Raw genomic sequence first — 27705 nt, forward strand, 5'->3', positions numbered from 1 at the left:
CCAGTGATTATCACTACTGTTAGTTCACTGACAGAAATATACACCAAGCAGACATGCCAAAAGACTCTGGAACAGATTTTCATTTATGACCTGAACGTTTTAAATGTTCTGCTTTTGGGAAGGAAATCAGTCCTGGACATAACAGTGAGCAGAAAGTTCCACTGAGATGGAGGAAGGCTGAGGCCTAAACAGTGATTTAATAAAATCCGGAGAGAGGCATGAGAATGGGGTATCCCAGCCCTTGCTGCTCCAGAGACAGTTACGGGGTGACAGAGGAACCCGATGGCAGCTGCTGCCCAGTTGTAGCTCCAGAGGGGCTGTGGGAGCCCACATCCTCTCCTATCCCTGCCAGGAGCATCTTACCCTCTCCTGGTCACATGTGGAGGATTGTAGGGAGCAGCACGGCTGCACTGGGCTTCACTTCTCCCTAAGGAAGCCCCCACTGCTGTGTAGTCAGGCAGCTGCTGACCCACAGCACCCCTAGCTCACCTCCAGAGCCAGGTCAGACACGGACCTCCAGATCCAGCACCCCTGTAGGAGCAACAAAAGCCAATACACCCGGTGCAGACGTGTTTAGTTTCAGAAAGAGGACTACATCAAAAGTCAGAAGCTTTTTTACGAATGTGGTGGTTTGACCCTGTCTGGATGCCAGGTGCCCACCAAAGCCGTTCTGTCACTGCCCTACTGAACCAGACAGGGACAGAAATCGTAAAGAGAGGCTCTGGGTGGAGATAAGGGCAGGGAGATCACTTAGCAATTACCATCACAAGCAAAGCAGACCAGACTTGGGGAAACCAGTTTAATTTCTTACCATTCAAATCAGAGTAGGACAATGAGAACTAAAATGAAAACTTAGAAACACCTTTTCCACCACCCCTCCCTTCTTTCCAGGCTTACCTTAATTCCCGATTTCTCTCCCTCCTCCCCTGAGCGGCGCAGGGATGGGGAATGGGGGCTGCGGCTGCTCATCGCACTCTGTCCTGCTGCCCCTTCCCCCTCACACTGCCCGGCACCAGGGGGGTCCCCCCGCAGGTTGTGTGTGGGGGTGTCTGCTCCCCCGTGGTGGGCTCCCCACGGGCTGCCAGGAGCTTCTGCTTCAGCGCCTGGAGCCCCCCGGCCCCCTCCTGCCCTGGCCTGGGGGGCTGCAGGGCTGCTGCTCTCACTTCTCACTCTTCTGCTGCAATTTTGTTGTGCAGATTTTTTTTTCCCCCTTCTTAACCGTGTTACCCCAGAGGCGCTGCCACCGTCACTGCTGGGCTCAGCCTGGGCCAGCGGTGGGTCCGTCTCGGAGCCGGCTGGCACGGGCTCCATCGGACATGGGCGAAGCTTCTGGCAGCTTCTCACAGAAGCCGCCCCTGCAGCCCCCCCGCTACCAAACCCTCTCCATGCAAACCCACAACAACAAAGAAACTGAAAGAGGTAACAAAGGGGGTAAAACATTTGTGGGAGGCACTGAGCCTATTTAGAGATACCCACCAAGACAGAGCAAATGCACAGGTCCTGGCCAGAGGATACCGTAAAGGCAAAAGGGAGGACCACAAGGCTGGACTGCAGGGGAAGGGAGGCTGTTAAAGAAAGAAGACATCAGCTGAGGCTGTGTCCAAATGAGGAAACCAGAAAGGATGGTAAATGCTGCCAGGTTAAAGGTAAAGCTCCAGAAGGTCGGCCAAAAGAGTTTGGTAAACGCCTTGCGAAAGGCATAAAACAGTAATAAATCCCTTCAAGCATCTGGGAAACAGGAAGCCTGGTAGAGCTGGCAGGGCCGAAGAGTCACGGCAGCATAAATAAGCACTCAGAGCGGGGAAAGCACAGCAGGAACCTGAGATCATTTTCTGTATCTGTGTCCATTGCAGAAGAGGCTGAAGAGTCCCTCTTCTGCGAGTGACTCCAAGGGCAAGCGGTGGGTCTCAGCTCGAGGAGGCTGTAGCCATTCTCCCAGCACTTCCTGGGAGCTCAGGGATGAAGTGGCTCCATCAGCCCTTCAGTGTGCAATTTCTCACCTGAAACTATGCCACACCAAGGCACCATGGAGTATTAAAAGCACACTATAAAGATTTTCAAAAGAAATCAGGTCAATGTGGGGCAGTGTAAGCAGGGATGTGCTGAGCATTGTCCGAGGTTATTTCCCAGGGATGCTTCCACAAAGCAGGATTGCACCCCCAGATGCAAGTCCTCACCCTCTCCCTATGCTTAACCACATGCCCATGCACCAGAGCAGCACATCTATGTTGCAGATGGGATGGGGAACAGTATTGACCCTCATCATCCAGCTCCTAGGGGCTGCCTGGTGACCTCCCAGCTTCAGGGAAAAAGCTGCTATAAATCTCAGCTGCCAGCAGAGTAGCTTTGGGCTCGTGGGGAGCCCAACAGGCTGTGTGGCCACCCCAGTCCAGGGAGCACCATCCCACTGCCTGGCTTCGATGCCACTTTTGCAGCTGCTGCTTCGTGCCGCATCTTTGTCAGGCTCTGTCCTGTGCCCTAGCAGACATGGGGCAGCCAGCAATGACGGGAGGAGTGGGAGTCCCCAGATCCACCCACAGTGCCTGGGGAATCCCCTCCGCAGCCCCTGGGTGCTGAGCACGCTGCTGGCAGCCCCTGCAGCCCTCCCAAATCAGACATGAGGTCACAGCAAGCAGTCATTGCACAGCCAGACAAACAGGACTTTGTTTTCATGCAAAAACATCTCTCCTGGTTACAAAAATAGTCATTGCATAACAGGATAGCAGGGGCTCCTGGCTGCATGGATTATGCTTGGAATGCACAAAACTTTGCAAAAATGAAAACAGGATTTGAACAGCCCCATCGTGGGGGTGCACCACTGCTGGCGTCCCTGTTTGTCACCCATCTGCTGCAGGAACACAGCCTTGGGCAGCCAAGCTGGCTGCTTCCCGTGGAGCGGGAAGCTTGTCCTCTGAAGCAGCCACTCTCCACCTCTTAAACCCTCAGCCCATTTTAGATGCTTGCCAGGAGAGGGAATCACCGCTGGCACCAGGGACCAGACGAATTTCAGGATCAGGGGGCTGGGTTCAGGCAGTCAAGGGCGCTGCTGTGACAGCAGTACATTTTAAGACACACGTGCACATGGCGTTAAAGATAATTTAACATGTATGCTGGTTTCCTTCATTTCTTATGGGCATCACAAGCTGCACACAAGTCTGCCTCACCTGTGCACTACCTGAAAAACCTCAGTAAGACAACGTTGTGGTAGCAAAAGATGATGCTGCATGTTCTGTCTTACAGCTCGATTTCTGTTTGGTGACAGCGTATCCACTCTAGATCTAATAAGGAAGAGTAACTCAAGATTTACAGAGATTAGAATTTGTCTAGCAATTTCCTCCTGGGGTCAGTATGTCAAATAGACGTCATTAAATATTTCTATAGCACCAGCATCCGAGTGGCAATGCAGCGCCCTTATGACACCCGGCACGCGAACTTCCAGAAGATGATATTTCTGATATGTCAACATGCACTGTCATCAGCTGCATCACTGCAGATTTACCCCAAGCAGAAACTTCAGCCTTGCACCAGCCTCCCAGCTGTGGCCCCACTACTGTAGGGAGGATCCACACCTATGGCTGCCACAGCAGAGCTTTCAATCCAGCTATGAGTTCCCATCCTTGGCTATGGGCTAATTTGCAAAAGGAGGAGTCTTCAGGGCTGGGAATCCTCCAGATTCCTCCAGTTTTCCATCCTGGCTCCTGCAGCCACCCAGGGAAGCCATGACTACCATATCTAGCAGCGCTGCTGGCGAGCAGAGTTCCCTGCTGGAGTTCTGCACCCAGAGAAGCACTGTGAGGAACCTTTTTTGGGGTAAAAGGACCCACAGGGGAAGGCTGGGGGCCCGAGCAGCTGACAGGACCTCACTGGGGTCTGCACCAGCCTCTGCTCAGGCACAGGAGAGGAGCTGAGCCCCAGAGGGCTTTCGGGAGGAGCGCTGCCCTTTGGGCTGCTGGCAGCCGGGATGGCTGAGCGCACACAGACCCTGCCTGTCCGCCCAGATCTGCCCGCTGCAAAGGGCACAACGGCCCCTTTCAGCCCCGGCTCCAGGAAGGAAAGGTCAGGGAGCTGCTTCTGCGTGCGAGCCCTGTCCTCCCTAGCGGCACCAGAGGAGGCCGACGTCACCCTGAGAGGCTCCAGGGATCAGAGGGAAAGCGGGGCCACAGTCGCCCCATTCCCACAGCCACAGCATCCCCCAGCCCAGGCTCCTCAAGCGCCCTTTGGCTGGGCCGTTTCCCTGCAAGTCATGCGCTTGGCTCCACAGCCTCAGTCGCAGGGAGAGGGGCCAGGGAGAGGGAGCCAGCACAGCCTGTTTTCCCTCTTCGAGCCAAGGAATTTCTTTTGTGCGGAGCAAGGGTTGGCGCATTCCAGCGCAGAGCAGCTCCCGCATCGCTGTGCCGCACCGAGCCAGCTGCTGTGGCACCTGCTGGGGCAGAAGCCACCCTGGCAGAGTCAGTGTGCCCCGGGGCACGGGCAGCTCCTGGGAGAGGGAGCTGGGTCTGGCACGATGACCACAAGGATTTAAGGGGCTGTGCTGTGCTCAGAGGAGTCTGGCAGAAAGTTGTGCATGTGCAGAGCAACACTGGGCACATTCATGGTGACAGAGACATCCAGCCTTGGACACCACGCAGGTTTTATCCAAACATCCCAGCAGATCCTCGCCTGGAGCTGGGCAAACTGGGGCTTCTAGAGTCCACAAACCAGCTTATTCTTAATAAAAAGGGTACAGAAAGCCATATCCCTGGCATTTTTCATGTGCACCAACTTGGAAAACTCCATGTTTGGCACTTCTGGTAGCTCTACTACAGCATAATGCATTCTGGTGTTCAAACTCGAGCCAGCCAATGCATGTCTTAGGAGACCATTACCCGTAGGAACATGCAATCTGAGGACAAGGATGTACCATGCTCATACATTCGTGTTCCCCAGGGGTTGAAAAAAAGCAGGAAAATCAGGCCCATATTGCTGAAAGACTGCAAGAGGAGGGACCTCTGCAGACTGAGACCTCTCCAGAGCTAGAAGCATCTGGCATGGCATGGAAGCTTCTATGCAGGGAGGTGTACCTGCAGTAGCTCCCCTGCAAATCCTCTTCCCTTGGATAAACTCTGAGCCAGCATCATGACTCCGAGCAAACTTCAGACAGGGACACAGCAGCCCAGTGAGAAAATGGGGGGGTGAAAAACAAATAAAATAGAAATGCTCTGCCACCCTCCCAGAGCTGTCACTGTGCTCCACCGGGTCCAGACTGTGGACACTAAGTGACCCCGGTGTGTGCTGGCCGTGTACGGGTACAGCGAGCACGCAGCTGGACACAGCATCACACGTGTCCATGCAGGGAATTCACAAACCCATTATCCGGGGAGGGGGAGGAGGGGGCGGAAGTAATTGATGCAAATTCCTAGTTAGGTAAACACATCTAGAGAAAGCTCGCTCTGGCACGGGGACCTAATATCCTGTTAAACCAGTTGAAAAGGTCACCAGCAATCAAGTGACACTCCCTCGTGCCAGCATTGACAGGACACCAAGACAGACGGCTTACAGCAGGGAGCTGGGAAGTCTGTGCAGCATCTGCGTGCCAGCGTGCAAACTGCAGCCAGCCTGGCGTGCACGCAGATGTGCTCTCTCCAGCTACACTCTCTGCAACACTTTTGCACTAATATGAACAGCCCCGGGCTTTGGGAAAGCTGCTTTGCTGCCTTCACACAGCCCTGGGGAGGGCTGGGGGAGCACACAAAAGCAGCCAGGGGTGTTGGGCTCATGTCAGGTTTGCCAAGGCGATCACAGCCCTGCTGGGGACCACTGCCTCCAGTGTGGTCCATCTTGAGAGAGAGTTGTATAAATGAAGAGGCGAGAAAGGAGCTGCATGCTGGTCTCTTCAACAGAGGAGTCCACTGCCCCAGGGAGCCCTCCCTTGCTGGCTGTCTCTGCTGCCAATGGCACAGACGTCCTAGCATGAGCCCTGCACAAAGACGCACTCGGGCTGAAAGCCTCCAGGTGATGCTCCAACAGCAAGAACAAGGAAAGGAGAGAATAAAATCGCTCAGGGCATGATTGTATTTCATTTTCAATGGATAACCTGAAGCACAGAGGAGCTGCTGGCAACTTGAGGGCACGGAGATGGGTCCCTGGCTGTAGGGGTGTGAGGAAAAGGCAAGAGCTGCCAAGTGGAGAGTGATGGTGAGGGGGAATGCCAGGGTTTCCTGGTATTGGAAAGAGAGAGAGAGAGCGCGCGCCTTGGGTCAAGATGCACTGAGAACGAGGCACAGACCACACATGGACCTCTGCATTCCAAGGCCGAGGTCCTCCCCTGGGGTGCAGAGCTTCTGGGGTGCTTTCCCTTCCCTCCCAGCAGGAACTCAAGCTTCTCTCCCATGAGACCTGGGAACAGAAACTGCCAGGGCTATGCACACTTCCCCGAGGACCACAGCAAACAGGACTTAAAGGAGAGGAGCTGAGCAGGAGCTCGTGCCCCTCTCAGCACACTGCAGCTTCTGCAAATGGTTCTCTGGGATTACCTCCAAAATCAGCGCCCTAAGTGAACCCACACAGCCAGGATCTGGTCTGCTCTGGCAGGGAATGGAGCCAAGCAACTTCAGAGTCCAAAACCATTGAATTTTTCTGAAAAAACATACTTTGCAAAGAAAGTGTGTTTTCAAATGCATTCAAAATGGCATTTTCTGGTGCTCAACCCCAAGACGAGCCTCGCTGCCAAGTCTGTTTCTTGGGTGAAATGGAGCCACTTGCATAGTGTGTTACTCGCAAGTGCTTGTAGGTCTAAGTGCCAGAAAAACCAGGATACCCCAAAAGGAGCTGGGTATGCATCAATTCTCTCTCAAAGATAGAAAAATTTAGTTTCCCCTCAGGTCAGCAGCAAGAAGAGAAAGTAACAGGTCATGATGAAGCTGAGGGCTGCAGGGAGGAGCAAGGCCCTGCTGCGGGATGCCCTTGGTACGGCAGCAAAGCTGGAAATCCAGTAGTGGCTGCAGACACCCCACACCTGCACTGCGCAGAGGGTGCTCGCAGCACTGCAGATCCTTTAGCGGGTGCTGGGTAGATCTGGCGTGGCCTGATGAAGGTGGCTTTACCCCTTGTCCACAATTGCTCTACTGAGGAATCCTGTTCACAACACAACCACCCAGCTACTGCAGCCTGGATCCCCAGTATCTCCAGCCCAAGCCCTGGAGGGAAAGACAGCCCAGCTTGCTGGCATTATAGACACCCATGTGTTCATACGGATGCCTGGTCAGTACCAGGCACCTGTGCAGGATCAGGCCCCCCAGGAGAGCCCACTGACCACAAAGCCCCAGGGATCACAAGGCAGGGGCTTACCCAGCAGAGCCTGGAAGAGTTCACTTTGGAAGATGTGCGAGACTTTTCCAATGGAGGCTTTTAGCTCCTGCTCCTCTGGGGACCGCAGGGTGCTTTGGTATCTGGTCAGAATTTCCACTGCTCGTTCAGTGTCTGCAGAGATGATACAGGAGTAACAAGGCATTAACGCTGAAGGGTGAACAGACATCATCAGGGAAAGCTTGAGTACAGCCTTGGAGTGGTGCAAAGGGTTCATCTGGATACTCAAGTTGCCTTCCAGCTCTGGATTTTTAAGAGTCAGACAGCCACAAAAGCAGCCTCTTTACACATACCTGGAAGAGCTAACCTTGCTGTGAGGGACCATGGCAGAGAGCTGGGCAGGGGCTAGATGGGAGGTGGTTGTGTCTGCTGGACACGTCTTGGTTGGAGAGGGCTGTGGGTTGCAGTCTCCCATGCAGGGCCAGACGGCTGCAGCAAAGCTGAGCATGGCCCCACTCCCCTAGCCCAAGATATTGCCAACAGTTCTGCTACGTGTATGTCAAAACCTGGGTTTCTATAGGGTGAAGTGTAAGAATTGCTCCACGCAGCAAGCAGCCTTGGGTCAGCAGGAGACACAGTGGGAAAGGAACATGATGTCTTGGGGTCAGGGTAGGAGGGATGCTGGCCAGAAGGGGAGCTGGAGGCTGCCATGAAGCAGTGTTTTGGTTAAAGACTGGGCTCACCACAGCCGTGAGACAACCTTGGACATAAAATAGTGGAGCTGTGATCTCTCTGTGCCAGGACACTTCCATGCTTCTCTGGGCTGACTCCCAGGGCTGCCAGTCCAGCTCCAGCCCCAGATGTGACCCATCTCTCAAGCAGGTGGGAAGCTCCTGTGGACCTTGAGCCCATCCCATCCCTATCAGTGAATATTTCCCTTTGTCAGCCAGGCAGCCGGCAGACAAAGAGCGTCTGTGTGAGGAGGCGGGGAAGCTGTCCCGCCACTGTTGAGGACTCATCTCTTAACCCAGGAACTCATGCAGAAAGGATGACCCTGCTCATCCCAGGGCTTTCAGCAGGGAATTCAGGTCATGGAACAAGGGGGCCTATGTCTGCTAGGATGCATGCCACCTGCTGTCCCAGCTCCTCAACCAAAAGGGGAAGGGGGTTCTGCCGGTGTCACCGTTCCACCCTGACTCATTTTCGGGAGCAGAACAGAGGAAGGAGCCTGGGAAAGCATAACTAGCTTCTGCTCAGAGCTGGGCTCCTGCCGGCTCCAGGAAAAGCAGAGACTTGCCCAAGCTCCAGATTTATTAGGCTTTATGGGCACCCCAGTCCTGTGTTATCACTAAGGGCTTCCTTCTGCAAGATCAGACAGTGGCTGCAGACACTGCCCAGGCATCCTGTAAGCAGGGTTGAGTCATCTTTGCCTGGTCAATTCCTGACCTTATCAGCAGAAGCTAAAGCAGGTGGAGAACCAGGGCTGGGCCACCACACCAGGACACAAAGACCGTGAGCCTGGTGCGAACACCCCACCCCACCCCAGGCTGCACAGAAGGAGCAGCGTGCCACCCGTGCCACCAACCCTGGGTGACAGCCAGCTAGAGTAGGAGACGGCTGGCCCTGGACCACCCGACCCACGGACCTGCTGCGCCTCCAGCACAGGGCAGAGACTGGAGCACCCTCCTTGCAGCACCCAAGAAAGAGCATGTGGTGTCCACGGCTGATCACACCATGCCTCAAGGTGCAAGTCCCGCTTACGGGAGGTGCTCCCTCGCTGGGCCGACACCCCCGTACCTGCCCTCCCGCCAGCACCCGAGGGTGCTGCAAGCACAGCATCCCACGGCCACCCGCTCCGAGCCACGGGGGCACGACGTCATGCCCCGCAGCCCGGGGAGGGGGCGCAACCGGGGGGCACCCGGTCCTCGGGTCACAGCCCCCGTGGTGCGCCGGGCAGGGCCGCCCCGCCCGCGGCGGGGAGGGAGCGAGGGAGGGAGGGAGCCGCCCGGCCGGAGCGCTGGGCACCGGGCACCATCGCGGCGCCGGTACCGGCAGGGCAGCCACTTGTTGAGCGCGGCGGGCCGCGGTGCCCGGCGCTGCGGGCAGGGCAGGGCGCTCCTTACCTTCCCGGCGGATCATCGCTCCGCCGCGGCCGGCGGCCGCTCCGGTCGGTACCAGCCCGCGAGCGGCCGAGCCGCCGCCCGCCCCGCCCCGCGGGAACCGGCCGAGGAGCCGCCCCTCGCCCGCCTCTCGCCGGCACCGCCTCCGCCGCCGCCTCGCCACCGAGCGCGCCCGGCCGCTCTACCCCAGGGCGCGGCTGCGGGGGCCCGCCGGGTACCGGGGCGGCTCGGCCCGCGCCCCCCCCCTCCCCTCCCCGCGAACCCCGCGGGCCCGCCCGGCTCGGCCTCCCCCCGCCCCCCCCTCCCCGCTGCGGAGGGCCCGGCCCGGCGGAGCCGCTCGGCCGCCGGCGCCGCTTCCCCGCGCTGCCGCTAGGTGGCACGGACGCACCGCGCACCGCCGCCGGCCCGGGCCGGCCCCGCGGCCGGGGGAGCGGGAGAGGGGCAGCAGGCAGGCACGGCCGAGTCACCCCCGCGGGGTCTGTCTACCGCTCCGCTACTTTATTGACATAAATAGGTAGGAACAAGTAAAACTCACCTAATCCCCCTTCCGCGTTCAAGGCCCTGCTGCAAGTGACCGATGCCGCACACCCCTCCCTCGCACCCCTCCACAGCCTTGCAGCAGCAGGACTGTGACTGTGGTCCTACCAGCCCCTGTTCCCCTCCACCCCCAGCCCCTGCCCCTCGCCCCCCAGAGCAACAGGCATTCACTGCTGCACGGGGTACCAGCAGCCCAGCCTGCAAGCACGAGGCCAGCAGGGGCAGGACTTGCATCCAGCATAGGGGATGCAAAGAGCTCAGCTCCCCCTCCATCTCGTGAAAAGCCACCCCTGCACCTCGCACCCTCTTTCCTATTCCCTCAAGCCATGTGGCAAGGCAGCCCCCAGGGGAGCAGCAATTTAAACAAGGTTTCCCATCACTGGCTGCAGATCTGCGGCTGACAGGCAGAGGCTGCCCTTGCCCTGCACCAAACAGCAACTCAAATCCCCACTAAGTCTCCAAACTCCAGGGCTGAAGGTCTTAGCCCCACACCCGCTGGCTAAGCACTCAGCCCTCAGGTGTGAACTAGTCCTAGGAAACCCCTGCAAAGGCTCCAGTTCCGCGCTGCCGGTAGGAACTGTGAACCCAGTTCCAGGTCTTTTCAGCTGGGGGCAGGTGTGCACCACACGAGGAGCCAGGAAGGCTACAGGAGATGGGATGCTCAGGAAGGAGTCTGCAAAGGAAAGGAGCCTCGAAGCTGGCCTTGAGCTGTGCAGGGCTCTGGCCGCCCCTCCCCATGGCTGATGCAGGCTGGAGGGTCACTCTTGCATCAAGCTGTTGATCTTTGTGAGCAGCACATCTGTCTCAGACTCTGGGGAGACAGAGAGGAAAAAAAGTCATTGCAGGCAGCCACCATCGGGCAGTGACAGGTGGAGCAACCTGAAAAGCAGGTTTAAGGAGGCTTGGGGAACATGGGATTCCCCAGCGCTGTCCCAGAGGGCTGTTTGCTAAGGGCAGGACAGGAACTCCCTGGGCTGGGATTCCCTTCCCTCCCCCAGCCACCCCAAACAGCTCTGTCACATTCAGCTGGAGAAAGCTGCCTGCCTGCCAGGGAGCACCATGCAGGTACAGCCCTGCTCCGAGGGAGGGGAGCTCACATCTGTGCACACTCACCCACTGGCCATCTTCTCTGGGAGCATTTCCTAGGAGATGGAATAGGAGAAATGTTAGCATGGCATCTGGCCTCCCTCTTCCCCCAAGCTCCCAGCTGGAGTCTGCAGGGCCCCACAGGGGGCACAGTCTCATAGGGATCTGCTCTTGGTGCTTGCAGCACTAGTAGAGGAGCAGGGCCAAGGTCCCTCAGTCCCAGCCCACCATGCCCTGGGGTGCAGAGCAAATTAGTAAGCGTGAACTAAGGCATGCAGCACCTCAAGGAAGGGTCAGGCCAGATTTTTAGCTGCAGCCTGGTGATAAAAGCTGCCTCCACACACTGCTGTCTCACTTAGAGCCTGGGGGGTCCTCTCCTGTCTGCTGAGCCCAGGGTGGGGTGACAGCAGATATGGCTGGGTTTGGGTATGTACCAGCCGCCCAGGGTACGCTACAGCCTCCCCCAACAGACCTGTCATCGGAGGGTGAAAGGGACCAAACTTACTTCAGCAAGACGAAAGCCCAGAGAATGACAAGGAAGGAAGCACAGTCTACAACAATCCAGATCATGAGGTATGTGCTGCTGGGCTGCAAGGCAACAAGATGAGCCATGAACACCAGCCAGGGTGGTATGCTGGTGGCATGGCACAGCCCAGCCTGCCATGCCCTCAGTCCCTTCTGCAGGGTCACATGTTCCCATGCCAGCAGAGCACTGAGCAAAACCACCCTCAAGGCAGTTGGCTGCCCAGGGCTGCTGCAGAAGGGAACACACAAGTGCCTGGGGCACAGGGTGAAGGACAGTCACTTACAAGCAGCCAGATAGGGCGATTCATTTCCTTCAGCACCTGGCAGGCGTTGGTGGTGACAGAGCTCACCCCAGAGCACCACAGCACAGAGAACAGCCAGGGCTCATTCACCACATACAAGTTGACAGAGATGTTGTCCTGGCGGTACTGCCTGCATGGGGACAGCTGTGGTCAGAGCCAGCAGCAGACAGCAGGGTGCCAGCACACTCAGCGTACAGCCAGAGAGGACCATATATCTGGGATGTGATCCAGCACTTGCAGCCACGTGGAGCAAGTGTCTGGAGAGCCAGACCCAGGGCAGGTTTACTAGCAAGGCAGAGGACTGCAGCCAGCTCCATCGCCTGCACCAGCCCTGCTTGATAAGGCGCGCTTGTCTGCAGGGCTGTAGCACACCCCCTGCCTTTCCCAGCAGTGCGCCAGCACTCAGCCTCAGCTGGCCCTCACCTCTGCGGCCCCCTGGGACAGAGCTGGGACAGTGCCCAGGCCCCACAGCTCCCAGGCTCTTGGGCACAGGGCTCTCACCTGATCTCCTCAGAGCTCATGTCCTGGTAGGGCAGATTAACATGCAGTAGTGGCTCCTTCTCATTCTGGAGTCTCTTCCGGCCGTAAACTTGCTGAATGCCTGGGGCTTGCTGTTTGACCTGTTCCCTGAATCCATCCGGCAGCCAGAGGACCTAAGCGAGAGCCAGAGAGCACATGAAGAGGAGAGGTGCTCCAGAGAGCTTGCTCTCTTTCTGGTATTTCCTTGCAGGTCCAGGCACACATGGCCTGCTCAGCCAGCTGCTTCCTGCCCCCCTCCTCCATGAGGATCTCAGCTAGGACAGTCTCCTAAGAGCTTGCCCCAGCTAAGCAGCAAACGCAACAGAGCCTACTGAGTGGAGAAAGCAGTTGCAGCCTAAGCAGGCTGCAGCAGTTGCATCCCTTCTGGGTCCTTGAACGGATCAAGTACTGCATCCTTTTGGCTCCAACTCTGCAGCAAGAATGCACCTTGGGTCAGCACTAGAGTATGTCTTTTCTGTGTCTACATTCCCAAAAAGCCAAGAAGGGAAAGCGATTTGGGTGCTAATTTATCCCCTTAGGGCAGCATGTGTCCTGTGCTGCAGAGGTTGGATGAAGTGCAAAGGCAACACAGGAGGTTGCAGCACGAGTCCAAGAGCTGCAGGGAGAGGTGTGGCACAGCGTGGGGAGGTGAAGCCTGAACGTTTGTTTTCTTGCTCTTGCTAGCACTGTTGGTTCCCTCCCTAGACTGAGTCACTGTTTACACACCAGGGTGACCAATGCTGGGGAACCAGGTTACTTGGAGGGGTCTAAAGCTGCAGGCATTAACCCCCAATTATTGGCAACTTCTCCCACCTAGAGCGCCCTACACCTGGATAGGGTTCCCCAGCAGGGATCACACATGGGAACGTGGTATATGGGGTGGCAGGGGTGTGACAGGAGGGCCTGGCAGCGGTGGGGTGGTGGCCAGCTCACCTGCTGTAGTGGGATGCCTGACTGTAAGATCACATCCAGGGTGGCATTGACGAAGCTCTGGTAGTCACTGTGGTTCTCAGGCCGGAGGTCAAACATGATTGAGATATTGCTCTGTTTGGCTGCCTCTAGTGCCTGTTCCAGGGATGGGATCCTCTGTTTAGTCACCTGGTTGCGATCGCCAGCAGAAAGACTCTGCACAGTTGGAAACGGCCTCCGCTGCAAGGGTGACAGACTGTTAGCCATCGTAGGCAGACTCCCTGTAAGCTTCCACCTCCCAAACTGGTGCCTGTCTCTGGCTCTCAGTTTCCCACACTGGCCTCTCCTCTTCTTCCCCAGTGTAGACAAGCACAGGGATCCTTCTGCTGCACATCCACAGGGCACCTCTCCCCCTCTCCCCACTAACAGCACAGTTCAAGCAGACCCACCACCTGTGGGCAATCAGAGCAGCTCAGCAGTTGGTTAGTCACCTCTTGGGAAGAGCCTTGCCACAGCTGCCTCCAAGCCCAGGCAGGCTGTGCAGCTCCGAGCAAATGCACAAAACGTACAAAACCAGCCTCCTTCATGATTCAGCTAAGGAGTCAGAACAAACCCCAGCTTGGGGCACAACCACACCCAATGAATTTGTGCAGGTGTGGAAGTGCTTCTGCACCCTGTCCAGGTGTCTGCCACAACCAGTGCTCCAGAGGGAGCCTTCCCCAGGGCAGGGCTCATGCTTCACCCACAAATGCACCCATGCCTGATCAGCCACCCCCTGGGGCATCCTGACCTCTAGGAACCAGGTGCCAGCATCCAACTGCTGGAGGTCTGTCCAGTTGAAGGCAGTGCTGTTCAGGGCAGCCCTCTCGGGGAACACAGCCTGCACATTGGTGGTCCTGGTGAGTTCCTCGTCATGCATGAGGAATGGGACCCCATCAGCACTGGCAAAGGAGCAGAGAGGGAAGCCCAGTGTTGCAAGCTCTTTGTCTCCTATCCCTGCCCTTGCATTTCTGCCCCCTCCCAGCCACCCTGCTAGGGTAACCCCCAGCCTTATGCCTACTTGTGGTCCTCTACACAAAAAAAGGGAGTGTCTGGAAAGCAAAGAGCACCTAGAGACCAAGCCAGGAACCAAGCAGTTCCTTGCTCAGTGCAACAGCTGTCCCCCATAGCAGGATTACATGAGATAAACTAGAGCCAGGGTCTGTGTTCCAGCAGTGCCCCTCCCTGATGGTGCCTCGCTCCTAACGCCCTGGAAGACAACCTGCATGGGAAGACAGAAACCCAGTACCTCTCCCAGATCATTGGAACAGCAAGCTGGCACCAGTCCCACACTGGCAAGGTGGGAATGGCAGAGCTCTTTGCACAGGGCTGCCTTCAAACGAAGGCTGTATGAGTCCTCCCCAAGTGCTCCCAGGATGTCCCATGTGGGAGGTAACATCCCAGGATGCACAGACCCCTTCCTCCGAGTCCCTGCTGCAGATTTACCTCACCATGACGTCTGTCTCAAAGACTTGCACATCACAGTCCACCGCCTTGCGCAGTGACATAAGGGTGTTTTCAGGGGCCAGCTGGAAAAGGAAGAGTGTTAGTGCAGAGTGCACGGACAGGAGGGGGCAGGAGGCAGGCACCCACCCTGCCTGGCTGCACCCAGCAACCCAGCTAGATTCTAGGGCAACCACAATGAGACTGGGGTGATCCTGGTAGGGTGGGGGAATGGAAAAGGACAGCCAGGGCCTGCATAGTCCCTGCCCCCCAGCCCACACTACGCAGCCAGGCTTTCTGCTGAGAGTCACCTGCTCCTGCTCCAGCAGCGCTCAGCAAACAGCTCTGCCTTGCGGCTCCTATGCGCACCCTCCTCACCCATCCTCCAGCACTGTGCTGCCCGGGCTGATGTGGAGACCCCTCTCCACTGGGCTGGCCAGAGCTCACCCAGGCCTGCAGCACCAGGAGTCTGATATGCTGGTGCCCCATGGCCAGGCACAGCCAGGCAAAGCAGCCTGCTCCATCTACCCTAACCACTGTGCCAGGATGCCGCCGGTGCTGGTCACTCACCATGGGTGCTCCTCTGTGGCCAACCAGGGCTGGCTTGGGGGGCAGCTGGCTCTCCTCCATGATGCAAGGGGAGGTGATTCCCAGGGGAGCCAGATACAGTGCGATCATCACCGCGCAGTACACAAGCAGCAGAAACACCTTGAGACCTCCAGGCAGAGACAGAGAAGATGGAAGGGTGAGGTAAAGAGGCAGTATTTTGCAGACTGTTAGGAATAAGCCAAGGCTGCTTCACCTGGCATTAAGTTATGGTTGCCCTCGGTCAGGCATTGCATGCCCAGCCTCAGGAACACACTGCAAATTTATTCTTGGCCCACTACATGTCCTTGCACCCCATCCCAGCACTTCTGCAGGACTCAGTCTGCCATCCATAGCTGTCCTTCAGCAGCAAAGCAGTGAAGGCTGAAGCTGCACAAAGGGCTGGGCATGAGAAGCAGCAACCAAGCGCAGGCTTTACTACCACATTGAGAACTGGGGACCTGTTCCTACTGCACCAGTGCTCTCTGTACACTACTCTGCCACCAGTGCTGCTCAGCTGGGTGGTAGAAAGCAGGGTACCAGCCAAGGAGGGAGGTGGAGACCTTGGAGGGGTGTTACCTGTGTTGTGGGTACGGTAGATGAAGCTGGCCAGGGGCCAGGCAAGAAGCGTCATTCCTCCCAGGATTCCAATGTGCAGGAAGGGACCTGTTGCCTGGGGAGGCAAAGGCAGGGTGTCAGCTGGCGCCAGCCCAGACCCTGTCCCAAAAATCCACATGCTCCAATGCCAGGGATCTGCCACTGCAGCCAGTACTGCTGGAAGAGCAACAGCGCCAGGGAGGGAAGGACAAGCTCCTGGGGGGACTGAACAAACTCCCTGCTCTGGTCCAGCCCCGTTCATCACCTTGACTGCAGATGCTCCAGGCAGGACTGCAAGAGCAGGAGAAGCACCTTGCCTGGCCAGGCAGCAGAAGTCAATGGCAGGGAGTTAACCCTCATGGCACACAGCCACGCTGGGAACTCCAGTCACCGCCCTTCAGCTCATACCCACATGCCAGGTACTGGGTACAGCGGGGGAGTCTCTGGTATCGAGGTGACTCACCTGCAGGGAGATGCGTGCACTTCTCCACTCCTCCGCCCACTTTATTCCCAGCCCTGTGAAGGCTGCAGCCACCAACAGGGCAGTTAAGATCAGCAGGGTCTGTGGGGCAGGATACAGTGCAGTTAGGGGAGCACACAGCACCCTGCAGGCCAGCTGGGCTCTGCCCTGGCAGGGCCAGCAGAGTCGTCCTCATCCCGTCCTCCTGAGCCCATCCAAGCTTCAGGACCCCACTTTGCCCATCTGAGTTTGCAGCTGAGCTCTGTACTCATGCTTTGAGCGAGGGGAATATTTCCATCCCAGAGAAGTGTGGCTGGGGTACTAACAGCTGCAACCCAGCTGAGCAAGGATGCATAGCCACTCTGTGGGGTCACAGCAGCTGTACGCAGCCCCAGTAGGCTGGTCGCAGCTTCCCAAGGTGCAAGGACAGCAAGAGTAGGCACCATCCCCCTGCACCCCTAGTCTCTCACCTTGTGCAGCCAGTGTAGCTTCAAGGGCTGGCCACAGAGCTGCAAGCACAAAGCAAGGACCTGTGAGAAGAACAAGGAGGCATCAGAGATGGGCTGTACCTCACGCCTCAGCCCTCTAAGGACTCAGCCACAGGAACTGCGACCCACTGACACAGGCAGGGTCTCTGGCTATGTTTAGGCTGACACAGCTCCAGCCAGCCAGATGCTGTGGGCTCCACCTGGCTCTGCACAGGGCACAGCGCCAGCCTGTGCTCAGCACAGCTCCGTACCCCCATTAGCCCAGGAAGGATCAGCAGGGCTCACCAGCAGCACAGCAGAATAGGTGATCAGCACGGCCGTAGCTATGAGCAGGACCAGGGACCAGTCTAGCCACAACTTCCTCTGCTTGAAGATGAACCTGCCAGCAAAGGAGACTATCAGAGGGGCAGGTGGGACACGGGGACCAAGACTGGATGCGGGATCCTACTCACTCATTGAAGTTGTGAAAGTCATTGAGGATGATGACGGTGAAGTAGAGCCACACCAGTGTGAAGAGGAAGACACAGAAGAGGAAAAGGAACCAGCTGCAGTCACACTGAAAGCCAGAGATGACAGCTATGCACACACCTGCAGGGCACCTAGCCCCTGGCCACATTGCTGGGACTGCTGGGGAGCACCCAGCCTGCAGCAGGGTGCACAGGGAGTCACAGCAGGCACCGGTCTCATGGATCCAGGCACTGAGCTGGGAGGGAACGGAGCTCCCCAGGAGGGTTCTTTTGGCTGGACCCACGCTACAGGAAGCTGGACCGGCAGCTCCTACAACGAGCTGAAAAGCTAACTATGGCAGGAGGACAGCCCCTGAGGCAGGACTGCCTCCTTTCCCGTTCAGCAGCCCCTGGGAGCAGGCTAGGACTTCGCACATGGGAAGGGGCAGGGAGCCAGGTCCTGTTTCCTTCTAGCTGGGTGATCTGTGGTTTGGGCAGCGATGGGTGCTGTGCCTCAGAGCTGCCATTGCAGTGGTGAGCTTGCAGGTTGCTCCTGCCTACCCAGCCGAAGCCAAGTCCAACTTCAGGGTCTCCAGCCCCTAGCCCTGCCTATGTGGGGAGGTGAGGGGTGCCACAGGTGCTGAGCAGGACACCCAGCAGCCCAGACCAGCTCATACATTCCAGGCAAGATGGGACATGCAGCAGCACAGCCACTCCCATGGGAGTTGGAGACCTCAGAGAATCTCAGGGCCTCACCCCTCCCAGGTTACAAACTGCCAGGGACACCCCCTTCCAGCACCCCATCAGCGGGGGCAGCACCCAGCCCAGGAGCCATGCCTCCCACGTGCCCTGCCAGGCACTCAGTGCCTCAGGACCTGCCTGCCACGCTCAGCCCCCAGGGAGCACAGTGCTCTGCTCCAGGCACGTGCGAGCCCTGCCACAGCCACACGCTCAGCCAGGCAGGGACAGCCACAGCTCAGCCTCGCTGCTGCCAGCGTGCTGCTCTACCCTTTTTGTCACCCAGTGGGATCAGACAGCTTGCCCTCCCACCACTGCAGGCTAGGGCAGTCCCTGGACAGGGAGGGTGCCAGGTAGCACCACAGCTCTCCGGGGGCTCAGTCCTGCGGAGCAGGGCCAGCGGCAAGGGGTCAGCAGCCCAGTGTCTGGGCTGAACCCTCCAGCCCAAGACCCTTCCCACCCCAGCCACCACCCTGAGCTTCCCACGCAGGGGCTGGCCAGCCCCAGCTCAGCATCACCCGTGGTATCACCTTGGTGGTTCTCAGCCCCTTTCTCTTCTCCTTTTTGGCGGTGATCCACTGGCAGCTGTAGAGGCAGAGCAGGCAGGTGGCACAGGGGCGGCAGCAACCAGGGGGGTCTGCCATAGCGCCGGGCTGTCCCAGGCCAAAGATCAGGCGTCCTGTAGGGGATGCACACTGCGTGTTGGCACAGACCTCCCAACACACAGCACCCCCTGCCCCATGGTGATGGTGCGCTGCGGCATCCTGGGTCCAAGTACCCTGGCAAGAGGCTGCCCCAGAGCCCAGGGTCATAGCAGGGCTTCTGGTCACGTCCCCAGGCAAGGCACAGTGCCAGGGAAAGCGGGAACACACGGTGCAGCCCAACCTGTTCAGCAGGCTGTCCTGGGACCCTTCACTTAACGAGCCAGAGCAAGCCTGGAGCTGGCAGAGAGCAGAACCTGCTCCTCAGCCCAGCATTCAGCACTCTGCCTGTGTTCGAGCTCCAAGGACTGGCAGCCTCACCAGCCAGCTCGATGCAACCTTGCACCCAGGGTCCCTCGAAGCAGCCCAGCTGCAAGGATCACGTAGCCCAGTGCCACAGCCTGGGGTTCCTGCTGCGTAGCTAGGGGTATATGCAACAGCCTGGGAAGTCCCCATCCTCCTCCCTAAGCAGCACTATCTTGGCAGCCGTCCAGCTTGGCTCATACAGCACGGGGTCCCCAAAGGTGCTGGAGGAGCTGCAGCTGAGCAGCCGATAGATGGGTTTTGGTCCAAGTGCTATGGGAGGGAGGGAGGAGAGTGGCAGTTAGGGGAGGAAACCCACTGCTTCAGTCACAGGCACCCAAGCTGGCTGAAGGGCTACTACCGGGTTCCCCATGCACTGGGAAGGGGAGAGGACCAGAACGCTCTGCTGTGGTCCCCAGATTCCTGCTGCTCGACTGGAGGAAGCGGGGAGCCCCAAACAAAGTCTCCTTTTATCCACCCCAAGAAACCCCATGTTTATTACTGCTTGCCGTACTGTGAAGCTGCTCCTCCTGCTCATCCCAACCTCCCCAACAGGCCAAGCACTCCATGCAACACCATCACCCGGCAGATTAAGCCACACTTATTTCATTGCAATCGCTGAGCCAGGTACAGGAGCCAGCTGACCACATCCTCCCAAGCCACATCCTCTCCAGTGCTGGGGGCAAGGGTGTGCCTAGCAGGGCTGTGCCCCATCCCAACCTGGGCCCTGGGGAGGGGGACCAGAGCTAGGCCAGGCCCTTCCAGCCCCAGCCAGCCACACCAGACTGGCTCTGCCATGCCCTGGCTACGGCCAAGGTCAGCATGGTCTCCCCCCCTGTGACAGAGCAGCACCCCAGCACACACCTTGCTCCCAACCACCACCAGTATGTTGGTTTCCAGTGCTGGGGTACAGAGTCTCCTCAAGACCCACAAAGAGCAGTGGCTACTGGGGCATGCACAGCCAGATACCAGCCTAAGAGCCGGACCCCTAAACTGCCTAGCCAGCTTCTACAGGCTCTGGGGGCTGCCATCAGCAGGTCCAGCCACCCAAGGCAGAGGATGCCGAGGAGTACAGTGGTACCCACATCTGCTGCTCCCTCTGTCTTCTAGGGACCAGATCAGCAGCTATGACCGAAGGCGCCAGCCTTAACACAAGCGCAGGAAGCTGTGGGACCAGAGTTTCCTTCCCTGATGCCCAGGGGCTCTGGCTGTAGGCTCACACCCTTGCTATCACCAGAAGCAGAGGCACCATTTCCACAAGGGAGCAGCCAGCATCCCCTGAGACTTGCCCTCTCCTCTCATCACTGCTCACACAGGCAGAGCAACAGTGCCAGCAGCTGCTCAGGGAAACCCCGCCACCTCCCCATCTGGCTCCCACACAGGGTACAAAGTACAGCAGGAACAGCTCGGGGCACCAGCTGAAGTTCAGCGCTCTGCTGCTCTGAGAGGCTGCTGCTGCCAGGACTGGCCACAAATCTACACCAGCGGTGCTACCTGGAGGGAAAATGCCACCCTGCTCCCCAGCTCCGAGCGGGACTGCAGCGGTGGGACCAGTAGCTATCGTGCAACAGCCTTGCACGGGGCACAGGTCCCAGCTCTGGGACACACAGCAGACTCTGCTCGGCTTCTGCTCTGGCTCCAGGGGGGAGCTGCACAGCAGGAGCAGGGGGGTCTGGCAGGAGCCCTCCCTCAGCTCCCACCAAACAGCCCTAGTGTGGCAGACACCGGTGGCTTGCAGGGGTCCACAAACCCATCGCTACAGTCACTGACACAGCAGCATGAACCTGCAGCCCCACAGGGCCCCTTGTGCCCCAGGGGTGCTGGCACAGGACAACCAGGTGGCCATGGGCACAGCAAGATCCCCATGTCCCCACTGAGCCGAGCCAGCCTGGGCTACATGCCACCGGGCAGGCCGGCCGGAGCTGATGCCCAGCCCCGCTACCTGTCCCCTGGGCTCCCAGGACGGAGGGCAGCGCTCCTGGGTCACCGTGCAGAACAGGGCGACCCAAAACCAGCAAAGGCAGCACAGGCTGGCCCAGCCCCCCCCATCTCCCCATGCAGCCACCCCTAGAGCCCCTGTCCCCGCACACCACAGCACGGGCACAGCAGGGCAGCCCCCGTCCTGCCCCCCCACCCGCACGCAGGACCGGGACAATCCCCCCCCCCCCGCCACTGCCAGCAGCAGGGGACAGAGTCCCCGTGGCACGGACTGCCACCGCAGGGCAGCCAGCCAAGCGGGTACAATACCTGCTCCCCGCCGACCTCGGGTCCCTGCAGCCGGGCCGCCGGCAGGCCAGGTAGCGCTGGGCCGGGCTCCCTGCGCGGCACGGCCCCGCTCCGCGCCGCCGCCCCCGCTCCCACCCCGCCGGGTGTGCTGGCGGTCCCGCCCGCAGGTCTGCACAGGCCGCGGAGGCGGGCAGGGCCGGGCAGGGCCGGGCAGGGCGGGCTCCCGCCGGCGGCTTCGTGCCCCACCGACCGACCCCGGCGCGGCTGCCGCTTGGCGGCCGCTGGGAGAGCCCAGAAGGGGCCCGGGGGGCGTCACGCCCCGCGGCTCAGCGAGTTTGCAGGCAGCCCACGCTCCAGGCAGGCTAAGGCCCCAGGGAGAGCGCCCGGAGCGGGACGGGAGGCGAGGCACGGCTTCGTGCGTTGCCAGGGCTTCCAGGGCTGTGGGAGCCCCTCTGTCAAAGGGAGGATTTTCCCCTCCTTGCAGAGGATGCCTGGGACAGATGCATCCCGGGCCACCATCTGCGGCTCACTGGGTCACGCTTCGAAGGCAGAAGCACAGAGGTAAAAGCAGTTTCTGATCCTGAGCCAGGAGGAACACTTCAGAGCCAACGCGTCTGAACTTTGCTGCACCAGCATGTGAAAGGAAGCCCTAAGACAGGGGCCTGATACCTCCTGGAAATGGATGAGGCAACGCTCTCCATCGCCCCAGCTCTCTGTGGCATGGCACAGCTCTGTCCTGCTCCCTCTGCTCCAGGTCTCAGCAGTGGTGCAGCCCGCGGTGAGCCAGGATTTAGGATGGGTCCTCGGACCTTCCCATGTCAGTGACTTGCTCCATCATCACGTGGGATCTCAGGGGACCCCTGTCATCTCCCACTTGCCAAGGAGCAAAGAAAGCTGATTTACAGGGACTTGATGGCATCCTGCAGTGGCACAGCAACTGCCAGGCTAGGCAGGCACCCCAGAACTCACCGCACAGCCGATCCAATGCCACACCGTTATTAACGGCTTTGGCACAAATCACTGAACAGCTCCATAAAACGTGCTGATCAAGTCCATCCGTAAGGCCGTATTCAGTGGAGGGCCTGGAACTCTGCAGGAGGGATTGTGTAATGTAACCCATTGTTTCACACCTGAAGGAGTAAACTGAAAGCATTGCAGTGACCAGGAACGCCCCTGGGACAAGCAAGCAGCCCTGCACCCCAAGTTTTGTCAGCCGTGAGCAGCTGGCAGCAAGGCTCACCTCCCGCACCCTGCGAGCTCTGCCAGCCCCAGCACAGCCCCGCCGGCCATTGCAGGTGAAGTGCTGGGGAGAGGGCTGCAGGTTGTAAAGGGATTGACAAGCAAAGCGCTGAGGAGGGGTGAAGGACCACTCAAGCCAAGAAACAGCTTCGGCAGCGGGGAGGGGAAACCTGAGCATCGATAAAGAGACAAGGCAATATGCGAAGAGGGGGCATTGGAGAGCCAAGTGCTGTGGGTTTTAAGGGTGCAACGCAAAGCTGGTGGGACAGGCACCCCTCCACCACGGGCAGATGGAGCGGCAGGGCCGACTGCTCCTCCAGGGACCCCCCCCGGGCACTGGCAGCGGGGTCCCCTCTCTCCTGAAGGCCCGACTGTGACAACGGCGGCGCCGCGCAGGGGGCGGGGCCGCCCCGGCCGCCCCGGGCCCTCCCCAGGGGAGCCCCGCCAAAAGCAGGAGCGCAGCCCTCGCCGCCTGCAGAGGCCGCCTGTGCCCACCAGAGGGCGCTGCAGCCGGCGCTGTGGCTCGGCCGCTCCGGAACAGTACCCCGCACTCTACGGTCCCGCCGCCGGCTCACGGCCAGGCTGTGTGGTCCTGCCCTGGCCGGACACGGGCAGCTACAGAGAAGGAAGCGGCGGCAGGGCCGCTATTCCCGTGTGAGCCCCCGTCTTCAGCACCGTGGGAAGCATCAGCCATTTTTCCGCCCCCCCCTCGCCGCGTGAGGGCAGGAGGCAGCCATATTGAGCGAGGGCAGCGGCGTCGGGCCGGTGCCCGTAAGGGGCGGAAGCCATTTTGAGTGCTGGCACGTCGGGCGGGCGGCAGCCGCCGCAGCCGTGCCCGGTCAGTGCGGGCGCGCTGCCGCCAGCGGGCGCCCTTGTCCCGCGCTGCCACCGCCGCCCCCGCGCCCCGCCCCGCGCTGTCGCCTCAGGCGGGCCCGGCCGCGGGGAGCTGCGGGGGCGCCGGAGGGCGGCTGGGCTGGGGGTCCCCAGCGACGGAGGTGGGCCTCGGCCGGGGGCTAGCACAGCCCTCACCGGGAGCTGCCTGTCGCCTCAGGTAGCTCCGATCACTCTGATAGAGGTGACATTTGGGGACATCTAGGTTGCTTCTGTCGGCACTGTGAGGCCTTCCCGTAGCTGATGTCCACACGACAGGAATCAGCGGCTCACCGAGCTGCTGCTTTGTGAGGGAGACCCGCCCTGTGCCGCCTCCATGCTCGGTGAGCCCCACCAAGGAACGGGCCCCGGCTGCCTCAGCCCGCCACAGCACAGGAGCACAGGCCAGAGCGTCACCGCACAGGAGCAGAACGAAGGAACGCAGGGATGCTTCACAGCCGAGGCCATCAGACTGCTGTGAGCAGGGCCATCCTAGGCACTCTGCCAGCTCAGGTGCTTGTCTGACCTCCAGGAGCCAAAGGGCAGTTGAACAGTTAAAGCTAACAACCAGAACGCATTGTCAAGCTAGCTTGCCTCTACAACTGTATCACCGTGGCCTCTGGGGTGCCAGAATTAGTTGGGAAGATGGAAAATAACATCCCCGTCAGCACAGTTGAATCGGTTCAAGCGTAACATCAAGTGTTGCATTGCCGTATGTGAGATTTGTGCCCTGCCTTCACTTGTGAACAGTCTCATCTGTTCTTTTGAATTCCGGTAAAATTATAAAAACAAATGCACAAAGGAATTGTCTTAAGTGAGCAGGGAAACTTCTGTTGGTGTACTACAGCTCAGCTGAAGTTACCTCCCTAGATTTTTAACTTGGGGAGCAGAGAAGGCATTTTCAACATATGGAAGTGACTTAATGGCTTTATGTTAGGTTGTCAGCTGAACTGGTTACAAACCAGTCTTTTCAGAAAAAGATTAAGCCACTGTTTCAATTACTTCTGTATTTCACTATAGCGTCTGTAATTGACAAGAAATATGGCTTTTAATTTTGACTGTTTTAGGGAATGTTCTCCCTTTATGCAATCCTCCATAGGACTCGACGTGGGATAAAAGTGTAAGGTCACACAGGTTTCTGTAACCATTATTTGACACACTCTCAGCTTGTAATGGACAGCAACAAAAATCAGCGTATCACTGTTCCTCTGCTGTCAGCACTTTAAAAGCCAGTGGCACAGACTGTGCTTCCAGCCCAGCTAGTAGCTGACCTACGTAAACCGATAGGCCAAGGCAAAGATCTCTCCATCATGAGTCTAAAAATCCTTGCTGATAATCTGCAGCAATATAGAGCTTGCTATAATTTGAAGCTATCTTGCACAGGCACATTAAGAAGTTAAGCTGTGAGAAAGAACTACTCCAAAGGTAAAATGCCTACTTAAGGGAGGGTGTTGTTCATGACACTGGTCCTAGTGGTTAGGTTTACTTTTCCTAAATGCCCAAAGCTTATAAGGAATTAAAATCTGTGGTGAACAAACTTTGGATCAGAGATTATTCTTTTCCCCCCAGAAGCAGGCCAGTTAAAGAGATCAGGAATGCTGATTGTGAGATTATCGTTCAGCATGAGAAAAACCTCTATGAACTGTATCTATTTCAGCTCTTACCACTGCGTTTGTATGATACAAGGCAAATCACTTGACCCAAACTTTTCATGGGTGGTCCTTATAGTTTTCATTTCCTGAATACTTGAAAACAGCATGGGGCTGATTTTCAGGAGTGCTAATCATTCATTGTTGTAATTGAGATGAATGATAGGAGCTCTGAGGATCAAATGCTAAAGAGTTAAGAGTTCAAGCTGCATAGTAACAGCACATCTCAGATCGGGCACTGTACCAATGCAGCATTTAGCCCCACTGTTTTCATAGGAATCTTAACACCCCTCAAGGGTTTATGGAGATACAGTTTTTCACATACAGAGAACACAGACTTTTAGAAAAGCACAGTAGAAAAGCAGAAAATAATCTGTTCAGTAAGCATTAAACTGTATAGATACAGTTAAGAAATTATTTTTTAGACATAGTGTCATGACATATCTAAAGTTGATAATAAGGCAAAGAAGACTTTTCTGGGGCTCTCTGAAAAAAAGTGTTCAAACAGGAAAATCTTGCTTTCATTAAAAAAAAAAATAGTTACCAGATTCTGATATTTCTATCAGAGATCTATCCTATAAGATTTACGTGCTATATATCATTGATGATTTCAATGACTGAATTGTTTTTGTCCAGATACAGCTTTTTCTTTTTGGAACTTGAGCTAGTTTAGAATCTGAAGATGTTTATCATTTGCCGTTTCCTAATTGTCTTATCATTGCATGCTTAACTGAAACCACACAATAACAAACCTAAAGCCAAATCTTAAGTGCTACATTTAAGCTATGATAGAAGGGATACTCACAGGGTATACTCACATGCAATTTTGCATCTTAAACCACATATTTTTGGTTTTTATATAATCTACAAAGTAAGCTAACTAATTTAATTATAGCAGAACTGTTTTTCTAGTTGGCCTGTTTCCTTTACAGGGATAATTAGCTTTACTGGAAGTTAAAATGTAGGCATAACTTACTGAATGCAACAACACTGATACCCTGCAGAGCTGGTTCCACTTATACAACACTGAAAAACATACTTGAGCTGTATCAGTGGTTTATGTTATTTTCTGACCAATATTTGTGGTTTTTCCAGGAAAAAAAAAAAAAAAGTACTTCCCTTGTCTATAAGCATAGATGGTCTATAACCATCCTATCTTCCACTCCCTTCCGTTGTTCTACTACGGAAACTTTTGTATTTAGCCTTCTTTTGTTTACTAGCTTTTAAGACACACCATTATTTTTGCTCTGGGATAAGCCTTTGTTATGGAGTGTTTGCTCCTAATACATCTCTAATTTCTGTTCAGAGTTATAGTTACTGTAGAACAGTATTTCCGCTCCCTTTCAGGATATAAAAGCAGCTGCAAGATCAATATGCTATGAGACTTTTTTTTTTTTTTTTGTTTAAGCTGCCTTTCTTTCATTGTTTCAGAAGCCTTCCATGAAGTCCTTACTGCTCACTGATGTTACTGCTAAACCACATACTTTGTTACAGTATTACTGGGGAGCTGACGGGAGTCTAGATAGGGTAAGGCTCTGAATCAGCATTTGTATCAAAAATGAGCTTAAATACATGACAAAGGAAAGCTCGACTCTCAAACTAGAGCAAGCACCTATACAGCCCAAGCTCCTAAGCACATAACTTGTAAATACTTGCTTTCTATTCAAGTATCAACACAGAGGTTCAAGTCAGCCCTTGCTCAAGGAATACCACTTCCAATCCCTTACTAACCTTATCAGCCATGGGATTCCATCCCCTCTATAAATCTAAAGAGAAAACAGAGTCCTATTCCATATCTATTTCAGTATCACTGCCTTACTCTCAAATAGGTTATTTGAAGATAGATAACACTTCCGAGAATCATGATGCCCTACAACCAGTAACACTTATATTTTACTTGTAGGGCTACCACGTTTTTCCTACTTTATAACACCTACAAGCTGTTACTATCAGATACCTTCGCAGAATTATTAGAATCTTTCCTGCTGTCTTACAGGAGACAATTCATTTATATCAAGCACTTCTATAAAAGCAACCTTCCTATGGATGTAACTTATCTGAGCCCCATATTTTTTCATTTACTACAAGCTATTAGCTTACATGCTAAAAAACCCCCCACCAACCATCAAAAAAGGCCCCAAACTTGCACACTTACCAGATAGAAACAGCTTCTTGTTTCAAACTCTTCAGTAAATATGAGCAACAGCTGTTTGCCATTGCCAAATTTATAGGACCAGCCTCCAGAGCACTGTGCTAAGGGTAGGTTTATATAAAGGGCTCTTGCTAGGGAGTAGTGAGTAATCTGATGGGGTGGTGGTGTCTGTGTGTTCATAGCTGGCTGGGCTTATAGCTGTGTTGTAGTAAAACTAGTATGTAGCATTAGTAATTGAGGAATAGTTTTTATTTGAAAAGATAATTTTTTGGGTCTGGAGTAATTAGTTTAGTGTTTTTTTGTTCCCTGTAAGTATAATTCCCTGACCATGTTCAGTTACAGTTTATTATTTTTTTTTACTGATGTAAGGTCTTTTGAGTCATAAGTATCTTTGGCTAAAGGCTCTACTGAGTTGTTTAATGGAGCTAAAATGTTTTAGTAATTAAAAAAGAGCTTAGTACTGTCTCTTTTCTTACTTGATAGTTAT

General features: G+C 56.3%; 2 protein-coding genes across 8 annotated transcripts in view; both read right to left on the reverse strand.

Annotated features, from left to right (window-relative positions):
• The window catches only part of DLG3 (discs large MAGUK scaffold protein 3), a 79216-nt gene extending 69583 nt beyond the window's left edge, over nucleotides 1-9633 (reverse strand). Inside the window, exons 1-2 of one of the 6 annotated variants that reach the window (XM_055817726.1) lie at nucleotides 9408-9633; nucleotides 7327-7458 (exon numbers count right to left, since the gene is read on the reverse strand). In XM_055817726.1, coding sequence (XP_055673701.1) covers nucleotides 7327-7458; nucleotides 9408-9423 — 148 coding nt within the window. In that variant the 5' untranslated portion in view covers nucleotides 9424-9633. Of the gene's footprint in view, nucleotides 1-7326; nucleotides 9353-9407 lie in introns of those variants that run through there. The other 5 variants (XM_055817727.1, XM_055817723.1, XM_055817722.1 and 2 more) reach the window with 5 other exon arrangements.
• Nucleotides 9634-10643: 1010 nt separating this feature from the next.
• On the reverse strand, nucleotides 10644-27346 carry GDPD2 (glycerophosphodiester phosphodiesterase domain containing 2). Of its 2 annotated transcripts, none has more exons than XM_055817745.1 (16): nucleotides 27222-27346; nucleotides 18609-18757; nucleotides 17347-17450; nucleotides 17180-17273; nucleotides 16877-16936; nucleotides 16410-16508; nucleotides 15929-16022; nucleotides 15335-15480; nucleotides 14768-14850; nucleotides 14073-14223; nucleotides 13307-13522; nucleotides 12356-12507; nucleotides 11837-11984; nucleotides 11533-11615; nucleotides 11055-11083; nucleotides 10644-10752 (listed from the first exon to the last, which is right to left on the reverse strand). In XM_055817745.1, the coding sequence occupies exons 2-16, from the start codon at nucleotides 18720-18722 to the stop codon at nucleotides 10700-10702; spliced, it is 1626 nt and encodes a 541-aa protein (XP_055673720.1). In that variant the 5' UTR covers nucleotides 18723-18757; nucleotides 27222-27346; the 3' UTR covers nucleotides 10644-10699. The 2 variants fall into 2 exon arrangements, with proteins under 2 accessions (XP_055673720.1, XP_055673719.1); XM_055817744.1 differs by lacking the exon at nucleotides 27222-27346 and adding an exon at nucleotides 21330-21889.
• Between the last annotated feature and the right edge of the window lie 359 nt (nucleotides 27347-27705).

Source organism: Falco peregrinus, chromosome 13 (assembly GCF_023634155.1).
Source record: "Falco peregrinus isolate bFalPer1 chromosome 13, bFalPer1.pri, whole genome shotgun sequence".
Taxonomy (NCBI): domain Eukaryota; kingdom Metazoa; phylum Chordata; class Aves; order Falconiformes; family Falconidae; genus Falco; species Falco peregrinus.